Source organism: Mastigoproctus giganteus, chromosome 12 (assembly GCF_048544385.1).
Source record: "Mastigoproctus giganteus isolate SK-2022 chromosome 12, ASM4854438v1, whole genome shotgun sequence".
Taxonomy (NCBI): Eukaryota; Metazoa; Arthropoda; class Arachnida; order Uropygi; family Thelyphonidae; genus Mastigoproctus; species Mastigoproctus giganteus.
Window position 1 is genome coordinate 107,947,338 of NC_143586.1, and position 18,437 is coordinate 107,965,774.

The 18,437-nt window shown below is 37.1% G+C and overlaps 1 protein-coding gene across 4 annotated transcripts in view; it reads right to left on the minus strand.

Moving 5' to 3' along the window:
* LOC150077326 (nitric oxide synthase-interacting protein) overlaps positions 1-18,437 on the minus strand; it is a 261,026-nt gene that overhangs the window by 133,368 nt on the left and 109,221 nt on the right. For all 4 annotated transcript variants that reach the window (XM_090386806.1, XM_090386807.1, XM_090386804.1 and 1 more), the window contains one exon: positions 12,539-12,657. In XM_090386806.1, the coding sequence (XP_090242932.1) occupies positions 12,539-12,657 (119 nt within the window). The remainder of the gene's footprint in view (positions 1-12,538; positions 12,658-18,437) is intronic.

Below are 18,437 nucleotides of genomic sequence, written 5' to 3' on the forward strand. Positions count from 1 at the left end.
TACTTGTTAACAGGAGAGATTGCTTCTACAGGGATGGGATACACTTAAATAGAAAGGGTGCAAGAATTTTTGCTGATGCTGTTGAGGCAGAGTTAGGTGGGTCGGAAAACTGCTAGTTGGGGGGGATACAAGGACTAATAGATTAACAGTAGCCACTGGCAGAGGTGGAAGTGATTCTTGCACTGCTTCTATTGAAATGAGCAGAAGCCTGAAAAACAAGATGCAGGATATTTCAGAGCCTGCTGGGAGTCATTGCGGTACAAGTAAACACATGGGTTGTGTTAGGGTAGCCAAGAATAGAAACAGGTGCATGTATACGTGCGCGTACACCAATGCTGCTAGGAGTTTGGTAAATAAATTTGATGAATTTGAGGTATTGCTCAAAACATCAAAGGCAGATAATGTTGGGATATCAGAGACGTGGTGTCACGCAGATATAAGGAATGCGGAACTGGAATTTGGGGAATACAATGTGTATAGAAAGGATAGACAGGACAGGAGGGGAGGAGGGGTTATGCTATTAGTTAAGAAACACAAAGTCCAAGGAAGTGAAGCCAGTCGACATCGATGGACAGGGCAGTGTCGAGTCAGTTTCGTGTGACATAAGCATAGGGAAATCAAAATTGAGAGTAGGAGTGTGCTATAGGCCTAATGACTCTGATGAGTATAATAAGATATTGTACAGGGAAATAGAGTGGGCCAGTAAATCAGAGAGTCTTATAATGGGGGATTTTAATTTCCCAGATATTGACTGGAATTTGTGGGTTGGTCACTCGTACACTAGCAAGGCTTTTGTGGATTTATTGGATGATTGTTTTCTACATCAGCATGTTGGTCAGGCAACAAGAGGGAGCAATACTCTTGATCTGATTATCAGTAGTGATTCTTCATGCATTACGAATCTGCAGATAAATGAACCACTAGGTGGCAGTGATCACAGTGTGTTGAAGTGGGATTTACTCAAGGAGGTAACTACCATCAGAGGTAAAGGGAAGGGTTTTTGTTTTCGTAAAGGCGACTATGATGGTCTGAGACAGTATTTAAATTCTATACAGTGGGACCAACTGATGATGTTACCAACAGCAAACTCAAAATGGGAAGCATTCAAGGAACTAATCTTGGAGGCTACCAGGCTTTACATACCAACTAAGAAATATTGTTCAAGGTTTAGGCCTAAATGGTTGTCAGATGAACTAATGAGACATGTGGCAGAGAAGAAAAATGCATGCGATACATACAAATTAATGGGTGACATGGAAGCCTATGATAGATATAAGTTGGTCTGTAACCAAGTCACAAAGGAGATTAGGCAGGCAAAGGCAGACTACGAAAAATCCTTGGCAAAGGATGCAAAGAAAAACAGAAAAGAGTTCTTTACCTATTTAAACTCAAGAAGGAAAGGGATGAATCAGATTGGTCCACTGGATATTGATGGTTCAACAGTTGAGGATCCTGCTAAGGTGGCTAACAATCTAAACGAGTATTTTGCATCTACATTCACGCATGAGGAGTTATTCAGGAAGGAGAATGATGTAGGTAAAGTAAACATTGGCAGTGAGCTGGATGATTTTGTAATAACTGAGAGGAAAGTGGAGGAGAGATTGTTGAGGATAAACATAAAAAAGGCACCTGGGGTGGATTTGATCTATGCAGTTATATTAAAGGAGGCAGCAAAGGAGGTAAGCAAACCCCTAGCCATAATTGAGAGCTTCTTTGGACTCAGGGGAGGTACCCATAGACAGAAGATGTGCAAATTTAACCCCAATTCACAAAGGAGGCTCAAAGGCTGACACAAGTAATTAATAGACCTGTTAGTTTAACTTCTGTTCCAGGTAAATTAATGGAGGCACTGGTTAAAGAAGCACTGCAGGATCATCTAGACAAGAATTCAGTTATAGCTCAGACGCAGCATGGTTTTGTTAAGGGCAGGTCTTGTCTGACCAATTTGATTGGATACTATGATGTAGTCACAAAAGAACTGGATGCAGGGAATAACTTTGATATTATGTATTTGGATCTTAGAAAGGCTTTTGATACTGTTGCACATGGAAGACTGCTGCACAAATTGGAGCAGTGTGGCATTGGAAGCAAATTGCCGCTATGGATAAGGGGATGGTTGAGTGGCAGAAGACAGAGAGTGGTAATCAATGGACACTGCTCAACGTGGAATAATGTTATTAGTGGAGTTCCTCAGGGTTCAGCGTTGGGTCCGTTGTTGTTTTCGGTGTTTATGAATGATATTGATGATGGGATATCAAGTTTTTATGTCCAAGTTTGCAGATGATACAAAGGTTGGCAAGGTTGTTAAGGACACCACTGACGTTATGCTGCTGCAACAGGATCTGGAAAGGTTGAACAGATGGGCTGAGAGGTGGCAAATGAAGTTTAACATTGACAAATGTAAAGTACTACATATGGGAAACAGTAACCCCAGAGCAATGTATCAACTCTGCAGTACTACACTGACAGTGGTGGAGAATGAAAAGGACCTGGTGGAAATTGTGCAGGCAGATATGAAGTTCTCTGAGCAGTGCAGACGGGCTGCAAGAGTAGCTCATGGTGTCTTGTCAATGATATACAGGAATTTTTCTAGCAGGGATAAGGAGGTGATTATTCCCTTGTATAAGGCAATGGTTAGGCCACATCTTGAGTACTGTATACAGGTCTGGAGGCCTCATTTCAAGAAGGATGTAGAGCTGCTGGAACGGGTACAGAGAAGGGCAACAAGATTAGTAAATGGAACAAAGGGTTGCTCTTACGAAGAAAGGCTTAAGTTTTGCAAATTACAGAGTCTGGAGACTAGGCACCGGCGAGGTGATCTGATAGAGGTGTATAAGGCTTTGAATGGTTTGAGCATGCTCAATGCCAATGGGATTCTTCATCTTGCTCAGAATAATCAGCTCAGAGGGCATAAATTCAAATTGAGGAAGGACGGATGTCGGATAGATGTGCGGAAATTTGCCTTTGGCCAGCGGGTGGTTGGTTGGTGGAACCGACTTCCATCACTTGTTGTTGAAGTTGATAGCCTAAACAAATTTAAGGCTCAACTGGACAGGTATTTCGAGCAAACGGAGGGGTGAAATGGGAGTGGTGTGTTTTTTTTTTGGCTGATGCTGAATAAGCTTGCTTTCTTGCATCATATGCTTCTACTAATGCTAATGCTAACTTGATTCATCCCCTTCCTTTTAGAGTTTAAATAAGTAAATAAATCTTGGCTGTTTTTCTTTGCATCCTCTGCCAAAGATTTTTCATAATCTGCCTTCGCTTGCTTAACCTCCCTTGTGACTTGATTATGGATAAACATGTTACAAATACCCCGAGAACTAATTTGCTAACTTCTTTGGTACACCGATACAAGTTGGCTGTCATTTGCTCTCCTCGGCTCATTTCACCGGCTCCAGCTTGGCACCGCCTTAAGTTGTCCGCCTTTGTCATTATCATCTTGTCTGCATTTTGCATTACTTTTGTTTTTAAATTTCTCTTGGGTGGCTTGCTATTTTATTTTATTTTATTTCTTTTTATATAATCTTATCTTAATTTTTACTTTTATTTTTTAACTTTAGATTTTATCTGGTTTTCACTCCTTTCCTTGTTGGCTATGAAATACTCATAGCCAACCTGACAGCCTACATCCTTACTGGTTGCTATGTATATTTCATCAGAAACAGAGGCCTTGCTTCTTGCTATATTTCCATTGGTTTTGGCTGCTGAACCTTGATGACAAAGTTAAAATCATTGGATCTATGAAAGTAATGAGTTAGAAAGTAAAAAGTGAAAAACAAAGAAAATAGCTTCTAATAATGATACTTAGGATATACAGGGAGCGTAACTGCCCAACCCTTTAGTAAGGGATCCTGGTATATCCTGCTACATAGATGTAGCAGGATATACCAGGATATATCATAATGTAATATCATAAATGAACCCAACATTTTTAAAGATATAGTCAAGCACTATCCACTTGAATTAGAGCTAGACTGTACCAATAAGCATAGTACCAGTAGAGCAACCTATCTAGATATAGAAATTTACAAAGAAGATAAAATATTATACACTAAAGTATATGACAAGCACAAAGATTTTAGTTTTAAATTCATTAACCTAACACACTGGCATTCTAATATTTCAAAGAAAATTCACAAGAATATCAGTTTCACAAAGCTTTAGACTGATAAAAATATGTAATAATGCTAATAATATCATAGAATCGCTTTTTAGATCTAAGTTTATTAATAATGATTTTCCATATAATTTTATCGCAAAACATCTTCATAAAGCTATTTTTATTGCTACTAATAAATGGCACAATAATATAAATCCAAGCTACATCATAGCTAAAGTATGTTCTAAATAAATATTTAGAACATACTTTCAGTCCTATTAGGCTCCACAGTTCACTATGATTCTCTTCTTCTGATTCACAAAGTAGCTATTTAAAATCACTTTTGTCATTTTGAGGACTTGTACATATGTAATAGCAGGCACTGCCTTGAGAGCATGTCACATATAGCTTACACTCATTGAAAAAGTTGTTTTCCTATATTTGTTCTTAAGGCAGGAATCAATTTCACTTTTCATCCTAATTTCAATTAGGTTAAAAGGAATTTCAGTTATACTTTGTAATATATTTTTTAAAGGCATTTCATTTCATTAGGTATTTCTACCGGTCATTCTAAATTTGAGAACCACCTATTTATTTCCATAGGGTTTTATCTGAATTAAATTCAAAATTATAGAGTGCCATTTACTATAATTTCAGTCAATTAGTTCGTCTTGAAGTTACATGAAATTCAGGTGGCACTACTGCATTTGGTTTTATAAATTAATTATTTATTTAGTTTGTCTTGCTGTTACCTAGCTGAGGGGTGCCTGCTGTCGCTCTTTGTTTTATAATAGGTAACATTTGCCTAAAATTCATTCTTTTATACTTACTATATACAGGAATGGGGTGTGTAAGCTGCAAATTCATATTTATTCTTTTGTTTTAATTGAATATTTCAGTATTGATGGTTTGCAATTTATTATTAAATCAGATAAGTTGAATTATTTTAATTATTATAAAATTCTTACAAATGGTAATTTTTATTTAAATATTTCATTTATTTCCATATTTCCTTAAAACAATCTACAATTTGTTATTCTATATTTCTTTATCATAATCCAGTCTTGTCTATCACATACCATCCTTTAACTCCTTGCAGTTATACCAGGATCCCTTACTAAAGGGTTGGGCAGTTATGCTCCCGGTATATCCTAAGTACCATTATTTTAAGCTATTTTCTTTGATTTTCATTTTTCACTTTCTAACTCTAAATTTTTAAACCTCAAGATCTATAAGAGTAATTCGAGGGAAATTGAGGTACTATTACTTTACATATTCTCACCTCCTTTCTCCTTATGTCAGCATAAGCTTTCTTTTGCATAGGTATAAATAATTTTTCTTTATTATCTAAATTTATAAATTTAGATAATAAAGAAAAATTATATCTAAAGCTTTCTTTAGATCATCATATAGGCTAATCGCTTTTTATTTAATAATATTTAACTTAACGGAATTGTGTGTTGGATATTGTCTTCAATAAAATTATTTAGAAGTCTCTCTATTTCAATTATAATAGCCAGCCTAGCCATAACCAATTCAGTTGTTGCAGTGAAACAGTTGTCTTTCCTGCTGCTATGCTAAAAATAATTCTTTATTTTTTATAATTATTCTTACAGTTAAATCTGCCAGTCCTAAATGATTGCACACATCCACTTATCGTTGAACGGAATTGATTCGCTTCAAAACCTATAATTTAATTTTCAAATTCAATCTTTTTCTTACTTCAGTAGGCTTTATACCGCATCCAGACATTGCTTTTTAATTCTTATCCGCCATTATTCATCTTCGAAAATGTAACTGTCTTGCATTAATTATTATACAATGTTCGAGTAAACTGTCCGTTACCTAACACTGTACTGAGTGATGACTAGACTTCAGATAAATGCATATAAAGCAAATATTACAAGCAATATACTTGATCATTTTTTAAAATGTTGACCTTGGAACTAAGTAACAAGCCACCATATTGCAATTAAATTAGTGTGGAATGATGTTTTGCTATTCATTTTCAAGCTATCGACTATATCAGATGAAACGTTTTCATTAAACATGCCAAAAATTTAATCTGTACGCTGGTAAAAAGAATGTTATAGTGAGTTGTGACAGCGTTAGAGTAAGATATGGGTTATAATATAAGAACAGCGGTATAGTGAATCAACGTAGAGTGAACTGCTTTATAACGAGGGCCTGCTGTACATATTTTTATTTTTATTAAAAAAAATTTTAATTTTTAAAATTTATTTAAAAAAAAAAGAAAAGAAAAAAAATTCTATAGTTTATTATTTGTCTATATAATCTGGTTAAGCTTGCATTGTGTCAGAGGTGTGGCCTCGCTCTGGAGTGCTAGTTCTATATTATATATAGTCAGTTCTATATTTTTATTTTTCACTGCATAAGGGACCACCGTTATTCAAATCCTTTGCATTGGTGGTTCAATCTGAGGATCGGAGGGTGGACTGATTGGTTCTTCAATTGGTTCACCTTTTGCGGCAATTTTGTCTAATGATTGAAATGCAGTGATTCCCTGACCATTATTAACTTGTGGTACTGCGTCGATACGGGGCATAATGGTAAGTCTATTTTTGTTTATTTTGGTTTTATGTTTATTGTAGTTAGTTTACATCTCTATTTGTGATATTTCACACAATTGGACCAGGTACCCGTCGAGGAGGGTGCCGTAAAATTTCTACGTAATTGGCATGTAAATTTAATTGATTTCTTTTATTAATTTATTATTCTTTATTTAGATTTTCTAAATTATTTTGGAGAGTTTCTGCTACAATATATTTTTAGTTTTGTTACCTTTTCTCTTCCCTCCCTGTTGGTTTATTTGTTTAATTTATTATTTTCACTCTACAGTTTTGCCATGCTACTGGCATGAGTTTTTATTTATTTATTTTCAGTATTATTTTTAGTTTGTTTTAGTTATATTTCAAGCATCATGTTGAGAAATATGCATTTTGCTGCTTGCTTTATTTCTTTCATTTTTATTTTCTTTTACTACTGTTTACAACTATTGTTCATTATTCAAATATATGTATCTCACATGGCAATAGGGGGTTGATTTGCTAATGCTGCATCTGTACTGCCTTCTATAGTCCATTATTTGTCTATATAATCTGGTTAAGCTTACATTGTGTCAGTGGTGTGGCCTTGCTCTGGAGTTCTAATCTGTTCTATATTTTTATTTTCCACTGCATAAGCACCACTGTTATTCAAATCCTCTGCATTGGTGGTTCGATCTGAGGATTGGATGGTGGATTGATCCTTCGATCAGTTTGCCTTTGCGGCGATTTTGTCTAATGATTGAAATGCAGTGATTCCCTGACTATTATTGGCCTTGTGGTCCTCTGTCAATATGGGGCATAATGGTCAGTCTATTTTTGTTTATTTGGGTTTTATTTTAATTGTACAGTGGGGCCTTGACTTACGACATCAACATCTAATATTTTCAGGAACCAATATACCTCCTATACGATCATTTATTTTAAGGACCGATGATATTTGCAGGTACTGATCGCTTACCGATATAGCTGGAACAATACACGAGTGAAAATTTTCATATGCATAATGCACAGAACATCACTTGTACGATTGTTCTTAACCAATTAGTGTCTTTTTTATTGTTCAACAATGTTATTGTTCAATGCGTGGCGCGGAACATCACTCGTACGACTGTTTCAGATCTCTGACGATCTGAGCTCCATCAACCAGTGGCAGTGCTGTGCGTTTTGAAGGCTTTAAAGCCAGCAGAGGCTGGTTTGAGCGCTTCAAAAAAGGGCAAATATCAAAAGTTTTGAAATGCATGGGGAGGCATCCAGTGCTGATAAAAAAGCAGCTGAGACCTTTAAAATTGAATTCCAAGAGTTTGTTGATCAGGAGTGTTATCTTCCCCAGCAGGTTTTTAACACTGACGTAACTGGCCTCTTCTGGAAGCGAATGCCCAGGAGAACATACATCACTAAGGATGAGGCTAGTTTACCTGGGCATAAGCCTCTGAAAGATAGGCTCATCTAATGTTGGGTGCCAATGCCTCTTGAGATTTTAAGCTGAAGCCTTTGGTTGTGTATCACTCTAACACCCCCAGAGTATTTAAACAACAAAAGATCAACAAAGGCATGCTGGGAGTGTTTTGGTGCCGTAACAAGAAGGCCTGGGTTACAGGATGTCTTCAATGAATGGGAGCTTGAAGTTTTCTGTCCTTTAGTGAAGAGTTATCTTGAGAAAAACAAGCTTCCTGTGAAGGCACTGCTGCTGGTGGATAATGCACCAGTCCATGATCCCAATCTTGTTAAATCTCTTGAGGCACAATTTGATTTTGTTCAAGTCAATTTTTTGCCACTCAACACCACCACCACCTCTCGTCTTCAACCAATGGACCAGCAAGTGATTGCAAACTTCAAGAAAATCTACACCACAAAAATTTTCGCAAGTTGTTTTCTAGTGACCTCTGATGAAAATGCTGTCACCCTCAATTTTTGGAGATTGAAGTTCAACATGCTGAATTGTGTGAAGCTGATTTAAGTTCTTGGAATGATGTTTCCATCAGGTGCTTAAATTCAGCCTTGAATTTAATTATGGCTTTTAATTATCCATAACGTTGACGGATTTGAAGATGATGGTGCTTTGACAAATGATATTGTTACTCTTCGTAAATCAATGGATCTGGAGGTTGGCAGAGGATGTGGAGGAGTTTATTGATGCTCATGGGCTTGAGTTAACAGCAGAGGAGCTACAAGAGTTGGAGAAAATTACAGAGAGTGACACTGGAGAGGAAGAAAAAGATAACCAAAATGGGTCAGCTGAGTTGTTGAAGAGTGTCATTTCTTGTTGGGAGCATTTTAAGAGAAGTGGTAAAAAAAACACTCCGACATTGAAAACACTGAACTCATGATGGGGAAAATGGAAGACGAAGTCATTCCTTAAAGTCATTCCAGGAAGCTACAAAAAGTGGCAAAAAATGGTCCACTTTGGACAGTTTCTTTGCTTTGGCATCTAAATTTATTCCTTTTATTCATTTATTATTCTTTATTTAGATTTTCTAAATTACTTTGGAGAGTTTCTGATACAATATATTTTTAGTCTTGTTACCTTTTCTCTTAACACTGACTGTTATTTGGTTTTTAGGAGCATTAGCAACTAAGGCCATATTGCTCCGGGGATATGCAGTGGTCATTCCCTGACCTTTCCGCATCCTCCATATTTGGTGGTGACAGGCTCGAATCTCAGTCTAATCAAGAAGCGTGTGTGCTACACACTTCTGCTCCTTCCCACCTGGCTACGGAGGCACCCTTAACACTGACTATAAAGTTCCCTGCTGGTCAGATGGTCTGGGGATGCATAACAAGCAAAATGGTGAGGCAATTTAATTTTATTAATGGAACAGTGTACGCAGAAACCTACACTGCTATCTTGGAGGAGTGCCTGAAACCCGTTATTAGAGATCACCACACAGACGTCCAAAACCACATTTTTGAACAGGACTCAGCACCTTGCCACACAGCAAAATTGGTAAGTTTTCTGCTATTTAGATTTAATGACGAGTTTGTCTTCTTGTCTCAAAAGCTTAAAACATACACCAATGTTTTCCCTTGTTTTTCTCCCTTAAGGTGCAGTCATACCTCAAAAATGATGGTATTACAGTGTTGGACTGGACCGGCAACAGTCCACATTTGAACCCTATTGAAAATTGCTGTACATAATGTCGTCTAAAATTGCCTCAGAAGAAGCCAACAAGTAAGATTCAGCTGTAGAAGAACATTGTAAGGGTGTGGTACCACAAAATTGGGCAACCGTATATCCAGGATTAACTCTAGGCCAGATCTTTGCAATAATTGCAGCTCGGGGAGGAACAACAAAATATTGAGGACATATTTTGCTGATTTACAGTACACAATACTTTTACGTTAACTTGTCATTTCAGTTTGTACATGTAAATGCAATAAAATGTATGTTTGGTTGTAACGATTGCCATTTGCATGATTTTTCATATTTCATAATTACGCATTTTACCCTTTGGGAAGATATTTATGCAATTAGGTATATCAAATAGAGGTTTTATTGGATTTCATTCATAGAGATACAGATCCCATCTAACAAAAGCATATCGAACATTTCTGCAACCCACAATGCAGTGCAAAACACATTATTTGCAAAATTCACAAGCGATGCAGTTTTTTTGTCCAGCACTGTATATCCCCAATTCACAAAGTCAGATCGAAGGGTGACAAGAACAATTTGAGATTACTTAGTTTAACTTCTTTTCCGGGGAAAATAATGGAGTTACTAGTTAAAGATGCATTGCAGGATCATCTAGACAAGACTGCAGTAATAATTCAGACACAGCATGGGTTTCCTAAAGGAAAGTCTTGACTGACAAATTTGATTGGATACTATGATGTGGTTACAAAGGACCTGAAGCAAAAAAATAATTTTGATATCATTTACTTGGATTTTAGAAAAGCTTTTGACACTGTTGTGCATGGAAGACTACTATACAAATTGGAACAGAATGGCATTAAGGATAAGTTGCTACAATAGATAAAAAAGTGGTTGAATGGAAGAAGACAGAATGGTAATCAATGGACACTGCTCTTCGTGGACTAATGTTATTAGTGGAGTCCCTCAGGGTTCGGTGTTGGGCCCGCTGTTGTTTTGTATATTTATCAGTGATATTGATGACGGTATAACAGGATTAATGTTGAAGTTTGCAAATGATACAAAGGTTGGCAGGGTTGTTAATGACAGTAATGGCAGGGTGCTACTGGTACAGGATCTAGAAAATTTGGGCAGATGGGCTAAGAAGAGGTAACTGAAGTTTAACATTGACAAATGCAAAGCACTACATATGGGTAGAAGTAACCCCACAGAAATGTACCAACTGTGTGGTAGAAAATGAAAAAGACCTGGGATTAATTGTGCAGTTAGATATGAAGTTTTCTGAGCAATGCAGACAGACTGCCAGAGCAAGTCATGGGGTATTGTCAATGATATACAGGAATTTTGCTAGTAAAGAAAAGGGGTGATTATCCCTTTGTATAAGGCAATGGTCAGGCCACACCTTGAGTACTGCATACAGGTCTGAAGGCCCCATTTTTGGAAGGATGTATAGCTGCTTGAGTGCGTACAGAGAAGGGCAACAAGATTGGTAAGGGGAGCAAAGGGGTCCTCTTACCAAGAAAGGCTTAAGTTCTGCAAATTGCAGTGATTGGGAGACTAGGCACCTGTGAGGTGATCTGATTGAGGTGTATAAAGCCTTGAATGGGTTTGAGCAGGCTCAATTGTAATGGGATTCTTCCTCTTGCTCAGATTACGAACCTGAGGAGGCATCAATTCAAATTGAGGAAAGACAGTTATAGAATAGATGTGTGGAAATTTGCCTTTAGCCAACGGGTGGTTGATAGTTGGAACAAACTCCCATCTATTATAGTGGAGGTCAACAACTTAAGTTCAAGGCAGACTTAGACAAACATTTGGAGTGAATGGATGGGTGAAATGGGAAGAGGTTTTCTTTTTTTTTTTTTTTTTTGGGCTGATGCTACATAAGCTTGCATTCTTGCATCACATGCCTCGATTACTACTACTATATATATATATGTAGAGAAAAAGGTGCCTCTGTAACCAGGTGGGTAGGAGCAGCAGTGCGTAGCACACATTCCTTGATTAGACCGGGGTTCGAGCCCATGACCACCAGATATGGAGGATGTGGAAAGGTCAGGGTATGACCACTGCATATCCCCGGAGCAATATGGCCTTAGCTGCTAATGCTCCTAAAAACCAAAAAATAACCTAAATAAATGTTATTGTTATTTGGTTTTTTTTTTTTAGGAGCATTAGCAACTAAGGCCATATTGCTCCGGGAATATGCAGTGGTCCTTCTCTGATCTTTCCACATCCTCTGTATTTGGTGGTCATGGGCTCGAATGCCGGTCTAATCAAGAAGCACGTGCTATGCACTGCTGCTCCTGCCCACCTGGCTACGGAAGCGCCATAAATAAATGTACAGAAAAGAAAAACCTAAGAGTATATAGAAGAAGAATGATAAAATATTATACAGCTACAATTAAACTAAACAGCTAAGTTTAGAGAACATAAAGCTATGGCATTTTATTAAATGTCTATAAAATTATAATACTTGATAAAGGAGATAACATTTACTTTTCTTAATCACAGAAAAAGAACAAAAATTCAATTAAGTTAATAAAAAGAAATTGAACATAGCTGAATTGTAACACAGTGACTACATTAATTAACTTGCTAAGTACTTGTAGGTAAGACTAAAAAAAAAAAAAAAATCTTATATACAATTATAATTTATTTTTATAGCCAGGACTAGTACATACTATATATTTTTGACTGTTACAGTTGTAAGTTGTATTTGAAACTCAATGCAAAAACTGCTTGATATTATTCGTAAGGTAAACTATATATACTTACTGGTTTTTTAAGTTTGATTTCTTTTGATTCTGGAGTTAAAGATGGAATCCAAAAACTTGGAATTATTTTTTCTCTTTCACCAGACATGTTAGAAATAGTTCCTTTGCTAGTTCCTGCATCTTTATGGATTAAAAATAAAACAAAAACAATTAATTTTACTAGTTCTGGTTTCTTATCTAAGGATACATATTGTTAAATATGCAGATATTAACTAACAATTCACAATTCCAATCTTTCATTACCATAGACAATTAAAAAAAAAAAAAAAAATCCTTAAATATAAGGTATAAAGTTGAAATTTATACCTTATATACCTTTTTGTCAGATTATTGTTAAAGAATTTGACAACAGAACTTGGGGAAATTGATCTGTTAAACAATTGGTGATGGTTCACCTACTATGTATGGTATATTTTGGAAGTGGAAACTTTTTTTTTTTTTTTTTCCACTATATTGAACAATGTAATACTTTTCCATTCACTTTACATTACTATTCTCTCAACATGGGACACACTGTACAGCATATGTACACTAAATTGCAATGCAGAAATGAAGGAATTAAAGATGGTACAGTCAGTCCTCATATAGCACGATAGTTGTGTTCCTAGAAACCCTCGTGCAACGCAAAATCGTGCAATATAAACAACAGGCCCTATGGGAAAAATAGGGTTAGGGCCAGCCACCCAAGACTGAACACACATCTGTAACCAAAACATTACCAAACACAATAAATAATCGTATTAAAATAATAAAATACTTACGTAATAAAATACGTAAGTATTTTATTAAGATTCTTAATAAAAAAAATAGTCGTAATAAAATATATAAGTATTTTATTACAACTATTACATAATAAAATATTGCTAATGCTTTTGCTTCTTTCGTAAACAAACTTGTACTTTGATTTTCTACCCAAACAGATGACAGCCGTTCCATCTCTTCCAATTCTTTGTGTCTTAATCTAATGGATTTTAATTACACTTTGAGTTGTTCCTGCTATGAAAGTTGTTTTTATTTTCTCTGGATTCTTTCTAATTCTCGGCCTTGCCTCATTTAGATCTGTAGCACGTGCAATATCACATGGTCTTTCATTTCGCTCAAAGCGTTTCACAATTTCATATTTTTTCTCTATTGACAGAGGCGGACTGGCCACAAGCCTTACCGGGAAAACCTCAGTGGGCCGGAGGCCAGTGTGATTTTGGCCATAAACGCTAGTATGAGGCCACTACAAATTTTCCTGGGTAAGAATTTTTGACCCAGTCCGCCTCTGTTTATCGATATTGCTTTTTTTTTTCTCTCTGAATCTGCAGTGTCTTCACCAGGACACTTCCTTTCACACCTTAAGTATTTTACTCATTTTTAGGGAATAAAGCACAATTACGAAACGAGGAGGCACGCTTGATACACATAAACAAAGCTGCGCACGTGTAGCAACTGAATAAACAACACCGTAAAGGCAGAGATACACTATTAACACCTCACATTTTACTAAAGCACATTTCTAGGGGTTACCACCATAAAATAATAAAAACAATTTCCAGTTGCATTTCTGCTAGTGTAATCTTATAAACTGGTAGTAAACTCGATCTAATTGCATTTGCGATTATACCGATAGCTGGAATTGTGGTGGTTTTACATTATTATGGTGAAATGTGTTTCCCCTTCACTGATATGAAACACAAATACATTTTCAGAATTCGAATTTGTGTAGGGTAAACACGTATTATACAAGGACTGACTGTATTTTTAGGTTGCTGTAGCCAAGTGGTCAGGTGTGAGGGTACATAAGTACATATGCTTTGAGTGATTGTGATTCAAACCTGCATGAGTACTAAATACGGCGCTGTTTCTTGTATTCTCTCTCTATCTTATGAACTCCTCTGACTCTGTGGTCATCCCAGAACATAAACAGAAAATTTATTAAATTATTTATTATTTTTTTTTATTAAATATGAATAAATATTATCACCTGAAATCCAACAAAGATCAGGTTGCACAGCTGTTTTATTTGGGAGGGAGGTGAACCCTCTACCCGGGAGGTGGAAGGATCACCTCACTGCTCTCATGAGCGCTTGAAAAAGGAATTCAGCCTTAGTTGCTTTACACATTGCCTAACAACTCATAGTAGCAACCAAGTTTTAATATAACTTTACTTTGCACTTTAGAGCTTCATTCAAGATAAGGGTCTTCATCAGCTAACAGATTTAGGCCTCCACTACAGTGTTCTCCATAGAAAATTTTGCCAGCCAGGTGGCATTATGAAGTAGCTGGGTGGGGAAGTGTAATACTTTGCAATACTATAAAATTTTCTGCTATTTATAAATGTAACTTAACCGATCCAGAGCAAAAATGAATTGCATAATTTAACACTATTTGCTCCTGTCGCATTGAACTTGATCACGTATTATGTTCGAAATAATATTGATCAAGATCAGTGAGCAGTACCATATGGTACTGCGAGAATCACTTAACTTTTAGCCGGGCAGTCAGTTAAATTCCCAGGCACATATAATATTTAATATATTATAAGCATTATAATATTTAATGCTTTTGATATTCCTTTCACTGTCAGGCTTCATGTAGCAGTGGGTTTTTGCTCACTGCTGCCTCCTCCTGAATGCAATGCTGCTCCAGTGCAAACAGATCTTCGCTTGGCAATTCTCGATGATGCAAATCAATTAAATCAAAAACATCGACAGCCTCCACTTCGGTGAGCCCTATCATTTTACCGAGTTTCACGCATTTTCTTTAGTTTGTGCATAATCTTCATCAGTATCAGAGCCGTTGAAGGAGTTGCTAAGGTCTGGACATGCCTCTAACTTTGCATACAGTTATGTAGAACTTCACACCATGCAGCATCAATGAATTTTAAAGTATCTTTTATATTGAAGATTGAAGGCTCACCAATATTGCTGCACACTCATCTGTTCATGGTTGGTCTTGTCAATTAGATCAGCCAGAATGCACTTTAAATACTGAGCCTTAAAAGATTTAATCACATGTTGGTCCACAGGCTAGAGTATTTGCCAGGAAAAACACAACCTTGATATTGGAACAGACATTAGCCGTAGGGTGAAGGTGATTCTTGCACAACTTCTATTAGAATAAGTAGCGACCTGGAGCGAGGGGTGTTGGGGGTTTCAGGGACGGATGGCAGTCATCGTGAAACAGGTGGGTATATGGGATGTGTTAGAGTAATTAAGAATAAGAATACGTGCATGTATACTTGCATGTATACCAATGCTAGAAGTATAGTAAATAAATTTGATGAATTTGAAGTGTTGGTCAAGACATCAAAGGCGGATATTGTTGGGATATCAGAGACGTGGTGTCACACAGATATAAGGAATGCTGAACTGGAATTTGGGGAGTACAATGTGTACAGAAAAGATAGAAAGGGAGGAGGTGTTATGCTGTTAATTAAGAAAAACAAAATCAAAAGAAGTGCATCCAGTTGATATAGATGAACAGTGCACTGTTGAGTCAGTTTGGTGTGACATAAGCACTGCGAAAGCAAAAATAAGAGTAGGAGTGTGTTATAGGCCTAATGACTTGAATGAGTACAATGAACAATTGTACAGAGAAATAGAGTGGGCTAGTAAATCGGAATGTCTTATAATGGGGGATTTTAACTTCCCAGATATTGACTGGAACTTGTGGGTTGGGCACTCACACACTAGTCAGACTTTTGTGGATTTATTGGATGACTGTTTTCTGCAGCAGCATGTTCGAGAGGCAACCAGAGAAAGTAATACTCTTGATCTGGTTATCAGTAGTGATCATTCATGAATTAGGAATTTACAGATAAAAGAACCACTAGGTGGCAGTGATCACAGTGTACTGACGTGGGATTTACTAAAAGATTTAATTACCATCAGGGGTAAAGGAAAGGGTTTTTGCTTCCGTAAACGCGAGTACAGTGGTCTCAGACAGTTTTTAAATTCTGTACAGTGGGATCAACTGACGATGTTACCAACAGTAAATTCTAAGTGGGAAGCATTCAAGGAATTAATCGTGGAAGCTACTAAAAGGTTCATACCTATTAAGAAATATTGTTCAAGGTTTAGGCCTAAATGGTTGTCAAATGAACTAATGAGACTCGTAACAGAGAAGAAAAATGCATGGGATGCATATAAATTTTCAAGCGACTCAGAAGCCTATGGCAGATATAAGTTAATCTGTAATCAGGTCACAAAGGACGTTTGGCAGGCGAAGGCAGATTACGAGAAATCCTTGGCAAAAGATGCTAAGAAAAACAGCAAGGATTTCTTTACTTATATAAACTCTAAAAGGAAGGGGATGAATCTGATTGGTCCACTTGACATCGATGGCTCGACTGTTGATGATCCTGCTCAGATAGCAAACAAACTGAATGAGTATTTTGCTTCTACATTCACACGTGAGGAATTATTAAGGTTTGAAAATGGCAGAAGGTTATCAAATTGTAGCAAGATACTTAATGATTTTGTAATAACTGAGAGCAAAGTGGAAGAGAAATTGTTGAAGTTAAACGTAAGAAAAGCACCTGGGGTGGATGGGATCTATCCAGTTATATTAAAGGAGGCGGCAAAGCAACTAAGCAAACCCTTAGCCATAAATATGAGAGCATCCTTGGACTCAGGGGAGGTTCCCACGGACTGGAGATGTGCAAATGTATCCCCAATTCACAAAGGGAATTGGGGATACATTTGCACATCGAAGGGTGACACGAGTGAATACAGACCAGTTAGTTTAACTTCTGTTCCGGGTAAAATAATGGAGTCACTGGTTAAAGATGCATTGCAGGATCATCTAGACAAGACTGCAGCAATAATTCAGACACAGCATGGGTTTGTTAAGGGAAAGTCTTGTCTGACAAATTTGATAGGATATTATGATGTGGTTACAAAGGAACTGGATGCGAAAAATAATTTTGATATCATATATTTGGATTTCAGGAAAGCTTTTAACACTGTTGCGCATGGAAGACTATTGGACAAATTGCAGCAGAATGGTATTAAGGGTAAGTTGCTACAATGGATAAAAGGATGGTTAAGTGCTAGAAGACAGAGGGTGGTAATCAATGGGTACTGCTCTTCTTGGACTAATGTTATTAGTGGAGTCCCACAGGGTTCGGTGTTAGGTCCACTGTTGTTTTGTATATTTATCAATGATATTGATGAAGGTATATCAGGCTTAATGTCGAAGTTTGTAGATGATACAAAGGTTGGCAGGGTTGTTAATGACAGTAATGGCAGTGTGCTACTGCAACAGGATCTAGATAATTTGGGCAAATGGGCTAAGAAGTGGCAACTGAAGTTTAACCTTGACAAATGCAAAGTACTACATATGGGTAGAAGTAACCCGAGAGAAACGTACCAACTGTGTGGTACTACACTTAAGGTGGTAGAAAATGAAAAAGACCTGGGAGTAATTGTGCAGGCAGATATGAAGTTTTCTGAGCAATGCAGACAGGCTGCCAGGGCAGGTCCTGAGGTTTTGTCAATGATATATAGAAATTTTGCTAGCAGGGAAAGGGGGGTGATTATCCCTCTGTATAAGGCAATGGTCAGGCCACAGCTTGAGTACTGCGTACAGGTCTGGAGACTTCATTTTAGGAAGGATGTAGATTTACTTGAGCATGTACAGAGAAGGGCAACAAGATTGGTGAAGGGATCCTCTTACCAAGAGAGGCTTAAGTTCTGCGAATTGCAGTGGCTGGAGACTAGGCACCTGCGCGGTGATCTGATTGAGGTATATAAGGCCTTGAATGGGTTGAGCACGCTGAATTCTGATGGGATCCTTCCACTTGTTCAGATTACGAATCTAAGGGGGCATAAATTGAAATTAAGAAAAGACAGATGTAGAATAGATGTGCGGAAATTTTCCTTTAGCCAGCGGGTGGTTAATTGCTGGAACAA